This window comes from Micropterus salmoides, unplaced genomic scaffold, assembly GCF_014851395.1.
Source record: "Micropterus salmoides isolate LMB-PRFRI ecotype aquatic unplaced genomic scaffold, ASM1485139v1 Ms_hic_scaffold_19, whole genome shotgun sequence".
NCBI classification, from domain to species: Eukaryota; Metazoa; Chordata; class Actinopteri; order Centrarchiformes; family Centrarchidae; genus Micropterus; species Micropterus salmoides.
The window spans coordinates 33,209,159-33,228,043 of NW_024041039.1; the positions used below are offsets into that span (position 1 = coordinate 33,209,159).

The 18,885-nt window shown below is 41.9% G+C and overlaps 1 protein-coding gene across 1 annotated transcript; it reads right to left on the reverse strand.

Moving 5' to 3' along the window:
• Positions 1-220: 220 nt before the first annotated feature.
• On the reverse strand, positions 221-16,728 carry osr1 (odd-skipped related transcription factor 1). Its single transcript, XM_038729871.1, has 3 exons — positions 16,483-16,728; positions 4,254-4,946; positions 221-861 (listed from the first exon to the last, which is right to left on the reverse strand). Exons 2-3 carry the CDS (start codon positions 4,928-4,930, stop codon positions 729-731), a joined length of 810 nt encoding a protein of 269 aa, XP_038585799.1. The 5' UTR covers positions 4,931-4,946; positions 16,483-16,728; the 3' UTR covers positions 221-728.
• Positions 16,729-18,885: the final 2,157 nt, after the last annotated feature.

Genomic DNA, 18,885 nt, shown 5'->3' on the forward strand with positions numbered 1-18,885 from the left:
TTTTTTCATTTCTTGTTCATTATTTTTAAGGTTTAATTTAGCTTTTGTTACTATTCTTCCCTTAAAATATTTTAATGTTATCTAGAGTTAGGAAGTAGAGAAAATGTCCACATGTAGGTTAAGGAGTGAGTAGGGAGTAAATGACTGGTGACACCTCGTCACTGTCATCATCCTCATCATCAGTGTCATTTTCATGATGCTCAGACACACAGCCAACCAATTACAGTAAAATATTTTATTTAGAAATGATTATTCATTTTGAAAATAAAAAATCCAGTGAATAATCATGTAAATAATCAATAAACTGATTAAAGTGCAAAAATACATTTCTGATATAATGTATCTGTACAAAAATAACATTGGAATGTGGTATTGACAAGCAAGAAAATGTGTCTATGCTAACATGGCTTTGATCATTGCATATAACTTGTGTCCTGCTTTGAATTATAAGCGCCTGAGCGCCACAAGGACCTTTTCCTTAAGGTCCATTTCTCGTTCCACTGGCTCCTCTACCAAATCAGGCTTTGATAACGAAGCATACACTTCTACATTAAGGCTTATTTCTGTATTATTTCTTTAAGAACTGGCTGGTAAAACATGTAATCCTTGAGAAGTAATCCATGGAGGCTGAGGGCTGTGCCCCAAGCAGCTGAGATGAAAAAGTCTTTGATTGTGTTTGATTCTTGTTTTATGTTGTGTTCACGTCTCTTCCCTGCTGGCAGAGTGCATCACTTGACTTTGATTGGCTTCAGATCCTTGACCTGCATGTGTAGTGTTTTATGGACAGCCAGAGTCCTGGACTGACAGAAGCCCTTCCCACACTCCTGACATTTGAAGGGCTTTTCTTTGGAATGAATGTACCTATTGGGGAACACAACAAAGCAGCAGTTAGTATTTAGGAAGAGCCATGTCACATTTCAGAACATCATCACTTTAGTGTGGGTGGCTGTGGCTCAGGATGTAGTGCAGGTTCTCCCCCCGCTCCATTTACCACCTATGTCAGGCTTCATGACCCTTCAAACATGTCCTCCAAATGAGTAGCCTCCCACAATACCAGATATTTGGTAATTAGAATAATGTCAGCAAAAGATAAACATGATATTGAATAAGGCATTTAGTCTTATATATTTAGTAATATTATTCCTTTCCCCAGTAACCAGTTGTGTAAGGGATTACGAATTCCAAACGGTACTAATATTAAAGTTATTAATCCAAGTTACACTGCATTACTGCGTTACCAGAAAGCCACTTGTTTTGTTGTCCTTGATGTGAATGTGCGACTGCACGGCAAGTCAGGGGCAGTTCAAGTCCAGAAGCTAGTTATAGGAGTTAGGAGTCCAGTTAAAGGAAGAATGGAGAACGAGGGAGAGAGGCATTCTTTTAACCCATTCTCACTCCCATCTCGTCACATATGAACGCATAGTCAAGACCCATCAGCGTCAGTTTGTAACGCACTGGGGATCCCTACAGTATCATAGTTCAACGCAGTGGGGTAAGCGCTGTAGCGTCAGTTTTGATAGTGAAGGTAGGTATATGATATTTAACAGAAAAGACAGAGTAAGGAGGTGGTTGGGATGGATGAAGGGCCAGAACCCTGACTTCGAGAACCAGGAGAGCGGTCTTTGTGTCCCGTGTGAAACTAAACTAAATTGTTTTATTTAAGTTATGCAAGCTGTGTAAATTAAGTAAGTTACACAAGTGACGTAGTTATTTTAACTCAAACCCTTTTCACTTTTCTAACCTTAACTAAGTAGTTTTGCTGCCTAAAGCTAACCAAGTACTTTTTGTGCCTAAACCTAACCAAATTGCAACGTTTCACAACTTTGATAACGTGCCGTTTCAAAATGGCGATGTTTCGCAACACTAGCGTTTTATTTTGAAAGTCTAACAGGACGTTGCAAATTTGTTGCAAATCGTTAAAAAGTGATGCCAAAGAGCTTTGACCAAGCGTCAGTAGGTGACGTGTCGGGAGTGAGAACGTGTTGGTTCTTTCCACAGCTGGAAGTATTGCCATTATTTTCCCAGAGAGAAGGAGGAGGGTGTTTGATTATCATCCCTCTACAGATGGCTGAAGAGACCCCAAAGGAGGGGGTGTTGAAAGGTCGCTATTCCTGAGCAGCCTGATCGTAAACCTTTGATTCCGCAGCCTGATAACGCGCTGCCTGACTGTTAAACTGACAAAAGGGACATTAACCAGCGATTAGCGTTTTCCTAAAAAGCCTATCAGAACTCTTCTTAAAGAAAGGGGGCCTAAACCTAAATTTTCCAGCTCCTGAGAAGATTGTTTTGGGATTAATCTAAGCTGTTGTCATGTAACCTGAGCTCCCCCAAGTGGACAAAATAAGTATTACATGCCATCATTCTGAAATGCTAACCTTTTAAGGTCTAATTACTGCCAATTGTTTTCCTGTTACCAAATGCTTAAACTTAGAACGGTACAACCGTTTGACCATTGAGGTTTGATTGTGGGAAAATATTTGATTATAATACGCACAAATAGATTTTCTTTTCCTTTTTATAGACATATTAAAAATTTAGAAAGACAGTCCCTTGGGAAACTGGAAACGGCCCGCCCTGCGGGAAACGAAGGACTGCCCTCTGGGGAACCACGCCCCAGACAAAAAAAGAGCGACACACGACGTCGTTTGTTCTCTTCCACTCTGCTCTTTGGACGCTTCCCTCTTGTCTGCCGGCTTGTTCCAGGCTCTTCAACGGCGCGTCGGCACGCGCCTGGCGTGCCCTCTTCGAACAGCGCAACAAAGTCTTTGTTTCGACATTAATTTTTCCCTCGTTTAACAGCAACTTTACTTGTTTTTATTTTCTTTCTTTTGTTTGTTAAAAGTTATCAGTCCGTTAAACTAGTTAATTCAATTCAATTCTTTTTTTTAAGCTTTATACGTCGAGCTAAGCCCATGGAGGTCGGACACTGCCACGTGGCCCACCAGCAGTAACAAAGGATGACTTAAACCTGACCCGAGACAGGGTTGGGAAGGCCCCCACTGCAAGTTTCTTCAATAAGCCTCCCCGAGACGGACCCCGGAGCAATTCCCTGTCAGAGAAAGCAACTGGCCAGCGGCTTGAAGCTGTCCTAAATGAGAACGCACAGACTCTGCCAGTGTGAGGCCGTTTACCAGCAACCCACGGAGAGAAACACAAGCAGTAAGACCAAACAAAGCGTTCTGTGGTCAGGGATGTCCCATAGTGTTAATATTGTCTTTTTAACTCCTAAACTCATAGCTTACTTTCATTAGTTCTCCTCTGCCGTATGAGTCAAATCCTCCCACAATCGAACCTCCATTCTCATTGTTTAGCCATTGTTTATTTCTCTGATGTATTTAACCACCTTTTTATATCACCTTAGTTAGTTAATAAATTCTCTGTAACCAGGGAATTGTGTGTATTGCCTACTTCTAAGTCCCTGCCAAGAGAATTTACCCTTTAGATATGAGACTGACTGATTGATTTAAGATAATTGAGCAATTATTAACTAACTGATCACTGGTGAATAATTGAATAATTATTAAAAGCTACCTAGAGGTCCTGAGACTCTAGGTTAATAACTCCGATGGTGCCCCTGCGAAACGAGAGCTTTTTATGGATTAATAATTTCTGAATATTAAAATTCATAATTGGGTATTAATTCTCATAAATGTATTAAAATTCATACGTAGTTTAGACATGCTACACCCAAGATTGCTCAGGATCTAATGTTAATAATGTTCTGTGTTCTTCTACACATACAAAAGGTCACACACAGTCCAGGTTCATAGAGTGAAATTAATTAAAGCAGCCGTCCTCGTCAATATAGTCTCCAGGGGCTGGTGGAGGTGGAGTGGGTGTGGGTCTCTAAATTGGAGGCTTTTTTGTGATTTATGCATACATGCTGATTCGGATGACGATACAGAACATCTGACTGAGCAAAGAAACAAATTCTTATTTGTAAAATACACAAGTCTTAATTTGGAGAACGGTGGTGTCTGGAACTTGATTGATTGCTGATTCTGTGGAAATGTGGTTAAAATAGGCCTTAAACTTGAATAGTGAAAGGGATGAGACACACCTAATTACACAAATGGGGTATAACAGCACACACTTTCTAGCAGTAGCAAGATTACCACACCTAGCCAATCGCTGCATTAAGCGGACATCTTGTCAGATTGACAGTTCCAGAAAGGAACCTTTATTCATGCAGCAAATACAATGTTTAGTTCTGTATATGATTTGACTTGACAGGCTTTGATACATGTTCTCACCTGTGGTCTCGGAGGTGGTCTTGTCTTCTGAAGGCTTTGTGACAGATATCACAGGTATATGGCCTCTCGTCTGTGTGCGTCCTCTCGTGGATCAAAAGGTTGTAGGATTTGGTAAAATTGCGGCCACAGAACTTGCAGACAAATTCTTTCTTGGTCTTGGAGGGCAGTCGTCCTCGGCTGGACTTGCGCTCTGGTGAGGAGAGTTTGGTCACGTCCAGGAGGCATCCCAGACTAGCTGAGGTTGGGTGGTGAGATGAAGCTTGCGCTGCAGCAGCAGCAGCAGCACCCGCCATGCTCAGGTCCTCCGCCTTCAGGTGATCCTCCTGGGTGGCTGCTGCTGCCAGGTTGGCAAAGTCAAAGCGAGGCTTGTTCTTGGAGCTCTGCAGCAACCTCACTGAGTCTTGCTTGGGCTGCAGGAGGTGAGGGAATATAGGGATGGAGGCCATGGAGGAGAACTGGGCAGGTAACTTTGAGATTGTGCAGCGGGGCAGGGCCAAAGGCGGGTAGCCGAGGGTCCACTGGTGGAGGTGGATGGCGTGTAAGGCGCTGAAGCTATAGATGCTGTGGAAATGATCTGCTGGCAGCTGGAGGCCTGTGGAGCTTTGGAGGAGGGAGTAGTTGGCCAGCTGGAGGGATGGGTGGAGAGGGACTGGTGCTGGCAGAGTCTTGCTGCCCATGGCTGCTACACAAACTCTGGTAGAGACAAAAAACACCAGGTGAGAACATGCAAGTCACGTTGATTTATTCTTACCGCTTTTATAATTGAATGCATTAAAGAGAGGAGCCCTCAAAACAATTTTTACTCCCCCCCAGCTCTCTGTAGCTCAGACAATCCCTGCTACCTGCGTGTGCTAATCCATCCTTTGACCCAGATTATTTGTCTTTATAATTGCTACTTTTATAATAACAAACTACAGCTGTTTCATGTGTAAGTTCGTATCATTTCCCGTTTCACATTTCACTTGTGTTTTCTTGACAAAATGTGGTTTGCCAGCCATCAGGTGACACAGCCACTGTCAGCTGGCATAGTGTCTGACCCCCTGTCACTAATCAGTCACGTAGTGTGAACGCCACAACGACTTCAAGACTCCTATCACAAGACGGCAAGTTGTGTAGTCTGAACAGTGCGGTGATCTGCCGACACAGTCTCGGGGCCACCAATGAAAAGGCACGATCACCTTTGTTTTCATACGAGACTGCGGGATGGCTAAATGGGATTGGTTTGATGTAGGGATCAACCGATACTGTATGTTTTTTTCCGGGCTGATCCCAATCCCGATTATTACTAACCAATTAGATCGATGACCGATATTTGGAACAGTATTGTATTTGCTGTAAAAAATTTAATCTAGGTGTCAAAATTTAGAATAACACAAACTCCAACACAAAACTTTGTTGAAAAGAACAAGATTAAAGTTAATTGTAATGTTTAATCTTTATAGATAGGAAATTAAATGCATTAGAGATCCACCCCAGAGATGGACTAAGGAGTGATAAATTATAAACTTTGTCTTTACCTTCTACCATTTATATTGTATTTATTTTATACTGTTGGGGTTTTATTGATACATTTATTGATACTATTTTTATTGGTTTTGTTTTTTTTATCTATTTTCTTATTGGTTTTCATTATTAAATAATTGCCTTTTAAAAACATGTTATTTAAAAAAGAATCAAATTTAATATTTTATTATAACAATTGCTAAATTTTAAGGTACCCCTTACAAAAATTTCCTGTGGTACTAGAAAATGTTCCTATGGTATTCATATGGTACGACCTTACAGTACCAAAGGTAAAGCAAATTCTGCGGTAATGTATCACAGAAGGTGTGGTACTATACCATAGATTTATGACACATTTACCAAATAGTACATGTCCTATAGTACTATACCATACATTTACCACACAGTACGCCCTATGGTACTATAATATACATTTACCAGACAGTACACGTCCTAGGGTACAATACCACAGATTTACCACACAGTACACATCCTATGGTACTATACCACAGATTTACCACATAGTACACATCCTATAGTACTATACCACACATTTACCACACAGTACATGTCCTATTGTACTATACCACACATTTACCACACAGTATATGTCCTATAGTACTATACCACACAGTACATGTCCTATGGTACTATACCATAGATTTACCACACATTTACCACACAGTATATGTTCTATGTGGTATAGTACCAAAGAAAGGATCGATGCTTCTGAGTAAATATTTATAGCTCAATTGTAAGTTATTTTATTTATTTTAGAGAACACATAACAGTATATACAAAGCTGTCAAAATGAGGGTAACATGTACACAGTAAAGAAAAAAATGAAAGACAAGAGGACAAAACACAAAGAAAATACTAGAGTAAATTCAAAATACTGGATCATAAGACATTTGTCAAACATATAATTAATCTTAAAAGCATTTGTATTCTTAATGTCAGTCAGCCCATTTCTTCTTGTGAACGTGGAATTTCCAAATAATAAAACTAACTTTACCAAAAAAATAATAGGCACCTTTTTCCTACTCATTATTTAACAACTACAAAACATAATACATAAGAATGTCTATATCCTGAAATTGAATTGTTTGTCAAGTTTTCCTTCCCATATAATAGTGAAAATCCAACCAAAATATTTTACTATATAGATCCAGTGATAAACAAATGACAGATTGTTTGTTTATTCTTGTAATTCAAAGAAAGTGCAAGAAAACTCAATAATAATTCTGAATCATTATCACTTCCATCTGACGTCATCAACGTCCCAACGTCAGGCCAGAGCCGTTAAGGGAAACTTAACTCAACTAACGTTAGCTAAAAAGTAACGTTAATGTATACAAGTGACTGAAATCTTTGCCAGAAAGTCGTCAACAGTTATTATTTAAAGTCTGGGGCTGCTCCTTGTTACCTGCGCTTTGGTCTGGTAAGTAAAAAAGTTAATTAAATTTCGGCTATCAGGCGCAGTAGCAGTAGCGTTAACAGAAAGGCTAACGTTAACTTAAGTAAGCTGGCTAACACACTGGTAACTTTGCACCAAGTGCTGTAGTTATGTAAGCCCTAACGGTATAATGTGGAGACAGTCAAACTCTGCGTTCAAGTATTATAAGCTGTTGCTAAACGCAACGTCTTTGTTGTAAGATGTTGGGTAACGTTACTCAGAAAGTCCTACCATTCAGCCCTTTTATTGCAGAGACTAACGTTAGTTGCCTCAAGTGGCTGTAACGTTATCTGTAAAGGAGTAACGTTATTTTTTTACTGTAGAAATGTTGTAATGAAATGTGGACAGGAGAACTATATTGCGTTATGCAAGACACATTTCTGTTATTTAGCACGGGCTCACAGATATTAATGGGATGGACATAATAACAGAAACACCTGTCCATGTGCTACACTTCAACTGCAGCACAACAAACTGCAGCTTCCAAAATGATCATTCTTATTAGTTATCTTAGCAAAATACTGCACATTATCATTTTCATGAAGGAAGGATTTATGGCAGGAATGTTGGATTAGACTGTATTACCTTTTAACTAGATGTAATTAATAAACTGGTAACTAAGTCTTAGAAACTATTTCTCACAACATTAAACTCCGCCCATATCTCATGTTTGTGAGAAGTATTTACTGTTAGTAGTATTTATTTGGCCATTATTTTGTAAACTAATAAAAATATGGTGTTCTTGTATTTTGTGCCAATTACAGACCATAGAGAGTGCTGCTAAAGGAATTTCATCACGCCCATTATCACCTGACTGGCAAGAGCAGCTATTGTACAGGTGAGTCAGATAAATTATAAAATATTGTATTTGAAAAGTATTTGATGATGATGTTGTTTACTGGACTAGTGGGAAATAATTATATTGTTTGTTAAATCTGCTCCAGGTCTGTGCACAACACGAGATGAAACAGTATTTACATGCACAGAGACATTTGTATCATTTGCAAGGGTCAGTGGTGTCAGTGGGGGACCCGGGCCTTATTGATGAAGCTAGCTGCCGATGGGTAGAAGCCGTTTTTGTGGTGAGAGGTTTTGGTCCCGATGGACCGCAGCCTCCTGCCAGAGGGGAGAGTCTGAAACAGTTTGTGTCCGGAGTCAGCTGCAATCTTTCCTGCTCGCCTCAGAGTCCTCGAGGAGTACAGGTCCAGAACAGAAGGAAGATTGCAACCAATCACCTTGCGATCAGCAGAGTGAATGATGCTGGCAGTGACAGCAGCGTACCAGATGGTGATGGAGGAGGTGAGGATGGACTCAATGATGGCGGTGTAGAAGTGCACCATCATTGTCTTTGGTAGGCTGAACTTCTTCAGCTGCCGCAGGAAGTACATCCTCTGCTGGGCCTTCTTGGTGAGGGAGGTGATGTTCAGCTCCCACTTGAGGTCCTGGGAAATGATGGTGCCCAGGAAGCGGAAGGAGTCCAAATTGGTGACTGGGGAGTCACACAGGATGATGGGGGAGGATGGGGCTGGGCTCTCTCTAAAATCCACGACCATCTCCACTGTCTTTTGAGCATTAAGCTCCAGACTGTTCTGGCTGCACCAGGTCACCAGATGGTCGATCTCCCACCTGTAGGTGGACTCATCCCCACCTGAGATGAGCCCAATGAGGGTGGTGTCATCCGCAAACTTCAAGAGTTTGACAGACTGGTGACTGGAGATGCAGCTGTTGGTGTACAGGGAGAAGAGAAGGAGGGAAAGAACGCAGCCTTGAGGGGATGCTGATGGTCCTGGAATCAGAGACATGTTTTCCCAGCTTCACGTGCTGCTTCCTGTCCGTCAGGAAGTCTGTGATCCACCTGCAGGTGGAGTCAGGTACGCTCAGCTGGGAGAGCTTCTCCAGCCGCAGGGCCGGGATGATGGTGTTAAAAGCGGAGCTGAAATCCACAAACAGGATCCTGGCGTAGGTTCCTTGGGAGTCCAGGTGCTGGAGGATGTAGTGAAGGGCCATGTTTACTGCATCGTCTACAGACCTGTTGACTCTGTAGACGAACTGCAGGTCTGTAACGGACTTCATAACCACAGAGGTCAGGGCGATGGGTCTGTAGTCGTTTAGTTCTGTGGTCCTTGGTTTCTTGGGGACAGGGATGATGGTGGAGGCTTTGAAGCAGGCTGGCACATGGCATGTCTCCAAGGGGTGTTAAAAATGTCTGTGAACACCGGAGACAGCTGATCAGTACAGTGCTTCAGGGTGGATGGGGAGACAGAGTCAGGCCCAGCTGCTTTGCTGGGTTTCTGCCTCTTGAAAAGACAGTTGACTTCCCTCTCTGTGATGGAGAGAGGAGGGGAGGGGGTGGAGCTGGCTAGCTCTGAGGAGGGGGGGGGAAGAAGTGGTGGACTGATGCTGAAGCTGAGCAGATGAGTCACGGGGGATGGTGTCTGATTGACTCTCAAAGTGGCAGTAGAACTGGTTCAGCTCATTTGCCAGGCGAGAATCGTTTATGTAGTGGGGGACTTTGAGTTTATAGTTTGTGATCTGTCTGAACCCTCTCCAGACAGAAGTGGCGTCGGTTGCAGAGAACTGGTTCTTAGTCTCTCTGAGTACAGTCGTTTAGCTTCTCGCACCTCCTTGCTAATCCTCAACAGCTTCACTAGTCCACTTCTTTGATGTCCTCACTACAGGTTTACAGCGCTTTTGCCTGTAAGCAGGAATAAGATGGACCATCACGTGATCAGAGTGTCCTAGTGAAGCGCGTGTGACGGCGTGATAGGCACTGCTAACTGTGATGTAGCAGTGATTCAAAGTGTTCCCATCTCTGGTTGGACACTTCATAAACTGTCTGTATTTGGGGAGTTCTTGGCTGAGTTTTCCCCTGTTAAAGTCACCGAGAACAATAACAAGGGAGTCCGGGTTTGTCTGCTCCACACACAGTATCCGGTCGGCCAGCATGCTCTGTGCGTGCTGAACGTTGGTGTGCGGCGAGATGTAAACACCGACCAGAGTGAATGAAGCAAACTCACGGGGGGAGTAAAACGGTTTAGGAGTATTTGGACTTAATGCTTTATACTGTATAGATTTTTAAGACTTGAGTTAAAGGCATTATAAGGACCATACAGGAATGTTTTGCTTCATTATTAAAAGCAAGTTAAGGGTCCCTTCCTCCCTCAGTGGTACAGAATAAATAAACCTGCCTGTGTGTTAGATACTGTGTACCTGCAGTAAATTGCTGGCTTGCTAATCAGACATATGGTGAAAAAAACCTACGTTGCTTCTATAGGTGCCAACATTTCACAGTGACATTTTAAAATGAAAAGAAGCAATTAACAACTGTCACAGATTGTTTTTGATACCTGAATTATTGGCAGTGACCAAGAGCCAAGAAGACTGTAGAACTTTTTTTTACTGTAGACTGTGTGAAAAGCTGTTATTAACTCATTATAACTCCTTGAGCTATTTATTACCTGACTGAAATCATGATCATAACTCTGTGTCAATGCAGTGGTCCATGTCCCAGGAAAAAACTGTATTCTATTTGCCATATAGCCAGCCGTCCTGCTTCAAACAAGTAGCCTAATTGATTCATTATGTTTTTCTGTGAAGGCCAAAGTTGAAAACTCTGTATTAATCCACATACATTTGTGTGTATGTGTTTTTATGCTTGCAGATGCAGAACATATGCAAACTATTCTGCTGCAAGCTTGACAATACGCAACACAACTGATTGCCCTGGACAGGCAGAAGGTCTCACAGACAGGCAAGACAGCAGAGGCACTGCGGACATCCTAAGGATTTATGACCTCCAGGTGAGTTTAAGAATAACTTTGCCATAGCCACAGTGTTCAGTCAACACAGATTGGGACAAATCTACTATTAATAGTGAAATCTTATTGTTATTGATGTGATGACAAGCGACACACCCGCTGAGACACCAACTCTGACACAACGTGAAGTTAGCGAAGCCAGCTACCATAGTTAAGTGCATCCCTGGGGCCACAGCGGGCGACAGTGAGTCTTATTTGAAACAACTGGGTAAGGATAAACGTAAATACAGTAAGATTGTTATTCACGTCGGCGGTAATGACTCCAGGTTATGCCAATTGGAGGTCACTAAGATTAATGTTGAGTCGGTGTGTACATGCAAAAACAATGTCGGACACTGTAGTTTTCTCTGGACCCCTGCCAAATCTGACCAGTGATGACATGTACAGGTGCTGGTCATATAATTAGAATATCATCAAAAAGTTGATTTCAGTAATTCCATTCAAAAAGTGAAACTTGTATAATGTATACATTCATTCCGCACAGACTGATATATTTCCAGTGGGGAGATTCACAAAGAGTGAACTGCAGCTGGAGTCAGTGCTTCAAGAACCACCACGCACAGACGTATGCAAGACATGGGTTTCAGCTGTCGCATTCCTTGTGTCAAGTCTCTCTTGAACAAGACACAGCGTCAGAAGCGTCTCACCGGGCTAAAGACAAAAAGGACTGGACTGCTGCTGAGTGGTCCAAAGTTATGTTCTCTGATGAAAGTAAATTTTGCATTTCCTTTGGAAATCAAGGTCCCAGAGTCTGGAGGAAGAGAGGAGAGGCACAGAATCCACGTTGCTTGAGGTCCAGTGTAAAGTTTCCACAGTCAGTGATGGTTTGGGGTGCCATGTCATCTGCTGGTGTTGGTCCACTATGTTTTCTGAGGTCCAAGGTCAACGCAGCCGTCTACCGGGAAGTTTTAGAGCACTTCACGCTTCCTGCTGCTGACCAACTTTATGGAGATGCAGATTTCATTTTCCAACAGGACTTGGCACCTGCACACGGTGCCAAAGCTACAAGTACCTGGTTTAAGGACCATGGTATCCCTGTTCTTAATTGGCCAGTAAGCTTGCCTGACCTTAACCCTATAGAAAATCTATGGGTTATTGTGAAGAGGAAGATGTGATACGCCAGACCCAACAATGCAGAAGAGCTGAAGGCCACTATCAGAGCAACCTGGGCTCTCATAACGCCTGAGCAGTGCCACAGACTGATGGACTCCATGCCACGCCGCATTGCTGCAGTAATTCAGGCAAAAGGACCCCCAACTAAGTATTGAGTGCTGTACATGCTCATACTTTTCATGTTCATATTTTTCAGTTGGCCAACATTTCTAAAAATCCTTTTTTTGTATTGGTCTTAAGTAATATTCAAATTTTCAGAGATACTGAATTTGGGATTTTCATTAGTTGTCAGTTTTAATCATCACAATTAAATGAAATAAACATTTGAAATATATCAGTCTGTGTATAATGAATGAATATAATATCCAAGTTTCACTTTTTGAATGGAAGTACTGAAATAAATCAACTTTTGATGATATTCTAATTATATGACCAGCACCTGTAGTCTTATTCTCATTTAGTTGGAGAAAGTTTATTGCCATTGCCATAATATCATTTTGGCAGTTAAAAATGGACCGCAAGGACGCTGTATCATCAGCATAACAGTGTATCTGCAATATATTATGTCTACAGGGAATGGAGCCCAAGGGGAGCATATACAAAACAAAAAAAGGCCCCTGGATTGAACTTTTAGGTACTCTACATTGAATTGCTGCTGAAGAGGAGGAAATGTTACCAATGTCAGAACAGGAAAGGTTCAAGTAGGAGTGAAACCACTGTAGAGCAACACCCTGGATACCACCCCTTGCTGGAGGCAATCCAGGAGGATGTCATGATCAACCGTGTCAAAGCAGCGCCGAGGTAAAGCAGGAACAAACTAGCACAATTTCCAGTATCACCAAAAAACAACAAATCATTCAGTACCATAAGCAGTGCTGTTTCTGTGCTGTGATGTACCCTGAAACCTGACTGAAAGTTATCCAGCACATTGTTTTAAGTTAAAAATGAGAACGACCTTCTCCAATATTTTGGAAATTATAACTTCCCCATCAGGAAACGCTGTGGTTGGATAAGGAAACCAGGTTTTCAGCGGAGAGTCTGCATGTATTTTAAGGCTTCATGGTGTGGCTTGCATGTGGGAGGTATTTTAATGTCAGGTTGAAATCATAGATGTGTTTGTTAGGTATGGGCGGGTCGTGGGGGCTCATTATTAGCTTATTAAGGCTGTGCATGTGAAAGGCCCATGCTGATGGATTCCACTACAGTCATTTGCACCACACCATTCCAGAAAATCCAGTTCCAGCATTTTTTAAATTCTCACTTTCTGCCCGATTTGTACATGACTGCTACATTATAGCTGTGATGAGAGATGGTGGTTGTGGTTAAAAAGCCAAACATCTGTAATGGGATACAAACTCAACTTTCAGTCAGAAGTATTACTCGCCATCCACCTGCTGCTCTGACCTGCAGACTCTTTTCTAGAATTAGACTGGAGCCCAAACACTCTATTCCCTTTAAAGGTGCTTTCCATTACACGTCTTTTAGAACACAGCAGATACTGGAACGGGGGATCAGACAAACCCTCAATAGTCAAGTGAGGCACTAAGACGTGTGTGTGTGCGTGTGCGTGTGTGTGTGAGCCAAATAGAACACAAAACAGTCGACAACATTAACACACACACACACATCAGACAGAGAAGAAGCAGTGCGTGTGTGCGTGCTGTGTGTTTGTGTGTGTTTGTGCGTGTGTGTTTCCTGTTGGCAGAAACAGCCCAGGGCTTCAGAGGGCCCAGACTGAATGAATACCTGCGAGCTGTTGCACCAGTTTGATAGCAGAGTAACAATTGACAATAAGGATCTTTGTGTGAGAGACGGTCACAGCCAGCAAGTAAATATTTCTACTTTATACTTAATTTATCTGATGCCTGTCATTATTACGACAGGTGCCATACCTTCATTTACTGAAGTACTACTGTACTTATGTACAGGTTAGGATTACTTGTACTTAACAAAGTATTTTCCATTTAAACAACTTCACAACATTTTAGAGGGAACTTTTTACTACCGTAAATTTACACGACAGCAAATAAAAAACAAACATGTTGTTATAAACTAGTGTTCCACATCCTACTTCTTAACGTAATGAATGTAATAATCTAGTAATATGTAATAAAACGCTACAAGTATTTTAACATCTGATACATTTTGTTTTACTTTGGTAACATTTGAAATAGTTTAACTTGTTTTGGAGTATTTTTTCTTTGTGGTATTACTTGCACCACTGGTTTTTACTGAAGTTAATTTTCAGATGAAAAAATATAGAAGATTAAGACTCCATGCAGAACTCTAATTAGGTCATGATTCAGATAAATATAAAAATAGTTTTGAGTATATTTCGAGTGTAAATTCTTTTCCTGTTAGTTAAGTCTCTGAACCTTTGGTTGATCAGGAGGACTACTACTGCTCAAACCCAAATCATGCAGAATATTTCCAGCAGTTTTCATATTGATAAAGCATCAAACAATTAATCTTATAGTATTGGTAATAATCCAGAACAATAATAATATTAACCATAATTAATATTTAATAATCAGTAAACTCTTAAGAAGTTTAGAAGTAGAGTCTGTGGGGCCTGTGAGCCTGGTGTTTCCTGAGCTTAGCAGGAGTGGTTTTAAGTTTAAGACGGATTTTGTCCTTTCATCAGCCCCTGTACGGCGGAGGACAGTGCTGCTATATCTAACATTTATACTAGTACAGTGAAGTGTCCACATTAGCCAGGTGAGGTTTTTTCACTTCATACTTTGTAATCTGAACATTAGCATACAGGATAGAGAGAGAACAGAGTTTACATCACACAGCTGCACACAGGTTACACATTTGAAATTAGAATCTGGAGCCTGAGGCTGGTGAAGTCCAGTGAAGTGGTTTTAATGAGGAGCGGTGGAGCTGGAACAGCCCCCTGTGGTCTGCTCCTCTCTGATCATGATGCAGAAGTAATTGACTTTTACTTTGGAGGTCATTAGAAGAGATAAGTGCATTGCTGCTGACGCTCTCCTCACCTCTGACCCTCTGATGTCTGCATAACAGGGGCCTCCAGATCCAAACAGCCATGTGGGCCTTTGCTCTACTCCAGATTCAGCACCTCAAAGGTCTTGTTACGAGGACTGAGGTGCTTTTTGTCACCTCTATGTAAAAAAGATCAAAAAGGTATACCTTTTTTTCCTTTTGTTTCCTTTTTTTCAATTAAAAACTTACAGAGTGGCTGTTTCATAAGCTGCGACCAGAAATGTAATCTGACCACTTTCATGCCAACAGTATATCAAATAAATCAAAGCTGTAGTGAAATGGGAGAATGTCCACAACTTCAAATTTTAGTGTTCAACAAAATGTCTGCTGAAGTAGTATAACTCAATCCAAACTGGCTTGTGTGGTTCTGGTCTTTACCCTCAAACTGGGAACCACTGCTTTAAACTATGACCATGGATTTAAAAGCAAAATCATAATATACAAACTAGTAACTCCAGCTGTCAGATGGTACAGTAAAAGTATGGAGGCTTTAAAAGCAGCAGCACATGTAAAGTGTACGCACGATATGAGACTGTTACGGCCATCATATCTTTGAGGATGGACAGATGTCAGTCTCAGTTCTAGTTCAAAGGTTTCTGCTTTTGCTTCCCCTTTGCTCTCCTGATTTCTTTCAAAAACTACACGTAAACCATGTCCCGAGTCCCTCAGAGCCACACCTTATAGCCTATTGGAATGCATTACGTTCACTACAAGATCCTTATTAGACCCACTGATGTCCGCATACCAGGGGTCCTGAGATTCTATATCTTAGACAAAAGTTGTAAAGTGGGCACAACAGTTAGAAACTCATTCAGCTACAATTTAAAGACATAATATTTCTACTCCGCTACATTTTAAAGGGAAATCTTAATGTATCTGAGAGTTGTATATTATAAAATAACTTCGGAACCTACTACCCAGTGATATATTGAGAAGTTTGCACCACTTCACTGCGTGTCCTGAGTGCAGCCTGGATCTCCATGTCATCACTGACCTGCCTCATCGATGCGGGTTAGTTCAGCTGTGTGTCAACTTCTGCAGAGACAATTGGACTAACAGGTGCTGATTATTAACTAAACAGTCTGTGTGCAGAGAAGGGATGAAAAGCCTATGAGACAAGTCAGGCTATTCTCTGTGTCATTAAAACTGTCACAACGCATCAACACTGTCAAAGCAATGTGATTATTAAAGAGCTAGGTGGACTGCCTATACCTGTACATTGGTTTATAAAACATTGTAAACGGAATTAAATCCAGACAATCTGATATAAAGCTTTGTTTCATTTCACTGTTTGAATTAATTCCGTTTTATATTGAACTAAGTGAAGACTTACCAATCAACTCTACTTTTGAACTTCTCCGGAGAATCGGGTTGTAGAAGCCCGCCGAGTAGCGTTGTTTGTCGGGGTAGAAGAGTTACTGAGGCGGCAGCATGGACCTGCGCTGCTGGCTCAGAGAGGAGGCTGAGCTGCGTGGCGGTGTGCTGCTGTAGGAAGCCTCTCCCCGCTCTGCTTGCGCTCCAGCTGCTGCCGCCTCTTATGGCAGTCCCAGTCCGACTCCTGCTGGCGCGTCACTCAGTCAGCCCCCAGCCCGCAGGACGCAGCAGGCTGCTGCCATATGCTCCTGAGCTGTTCCTTCGGCCCTGGAGACATGGACATCTTCGAAATGAACCAATAGGATTTGATTTCTACAGATTTTTGATTTTTTTTTTTATAATAAAAGATGAGTCAACAAATTTGTGCCTTTAACTGTAATAAACTGTATAATGACAGGAAGAAGAAGAAGAATGTAGAATTTTGGTTTTTGGTGAATTGCATTGGTAGTTCACTATGTAGTTCATCACTATGTGTCAGAATGATCTCCACCTACAGTTTAGGAACCACTGTGTGGAAAAGGTAAGGCTAGCATGTATCAGTGTCAGTGTGTAAAGGATGAAGTCTGCAGCCTGCAGCAACCAACAAGGAAACCATGTTTCAGTGAACAAAATCTGCCATCTGCTGGAGAATTCTTTCTACTGAGAATCTGTCAGAGGAGTGTGTGGCCTGTCGATTCAGCATAAACCCAAGAACAAATTTGAATCTGAGACTGATGACTAAAAATGGCAGGAAGTGGATTATATTGGCTTAGTGTGATCTGATCATACATTACAACAAATTTGCCAGGGCTTGCAAGTTTGTAAATGTGACCATAGCTATCCATCAGAGATGTTGCGAAGAAGCCCTGCAGCAGTAACACCTGAGCACCAGACATCATTTACTCTCTGTGTAAAGCACACTATGTACTATAAAGAAATGAGCATCGAAGTTGATTCGTAATTTGAAATAGTTTGACAAAATAATTTTGAGTTCCACTAGTTTCTGCAGAAGCTTTAAACCACATTTCATGGTCATCACATCATGTACTATGGACATTCACTCACCTGGTAACAGGTAGCATAATTTAAAGCATCGCAGTGTCTGGACTGTCCGAACATCTTGCCAGACTGTTCCAAGTCATACTTACCACAAACAGTTAGACCCTACAAGGACACCCTAACAACAGGACCCCAGTATCTAGAGTGGTGTATGACCTCATCATGACATCACATGTGACAGCTCCATCAACACTACATCAATGAGTAGGGGGCCTGTACAACAGTCTAAATGAACACCAGAAACAGACATCAGATGATCTAACAGAAGAGGTCAACAGTCATAAACCAGGACTCCACATTAAAGTCAGAGATTATCTTTGAACAGAGACAGAGGTTACCATCTCCCCCATATCACTGAACTCCTATACTTGGCTCACATGATGCAGGTTAACTTCCCATGTACCTGAAGCAAGATGCACACACACACACGTACTCTATGATGCTATTTACAGAAGCCCAACAGTTCCCACCAAGAGCAAGCACTAGGCGACAGAGGCAAGGAAAAACTTCCTTTTAAGAGGCAGAAACCTCAAGCAGAACCATGGCTCAGGGTGGGCGGCCATCTGCCATCTGGGGGTGAGAGAGAGAGAGAGAGAGAGAGAGAGAGAGAGAGAGGGCAGGAGAGGAACAGAGAGAAAAAGAGAGGGATGGAAGGAGAGAGAGAGGGGAGGGAGGCAGCCTACACAATATACACACAGAGGTACAGACAGTAAAGGTGATGTTGCTATAGAGTAAATGAAAAATGGTACAGATATTTACAGTAGTGTTAATGGTAACAGTCGTAATGTTAATGATTATAATAACAATAGGACTAGTAACAATAGTCGTTGCAGCAGAGGGTGTCGAGCAGGAACACGGGGGCAGCAGGTGACCCGCAGCCACAGATCCAGACTCCACAGCTCCAGAGCCAGAAACACCTGCAGGAAGTGACAGGAGGAGAGAGGAGAGGGACGAGAAAGCACAAGACTACTGGAAAGGGGAGAAGTTGCGTTAGTAACATGCAATAATGGGATGAGGTTGCATACAGAGGGAGAGAAAGTAGAGGAGAGAGGAGCTCAGTGCATCATAGGAAATCCCCCGGCAGTGTAGGCCTATAGCAGCATAACTAAGGGATGGTTCAGGACTCACCTGAGGCCAGAATAAAACACATTTCTAAGTAAGTAATTAAGTTGATCTCTGCAAGAGTTAAGTTGAGCCCTGTCCTATAATAAGGACATTTTCTTGTGTTTCCCAGGAGGCTAAGTTGCTGAAAACTCAAACCTTGGTTCCAGACTGTAGTTTTGAGCAACTTAGCCTCCTGGGAAACACAGGCTATCGTGATGCA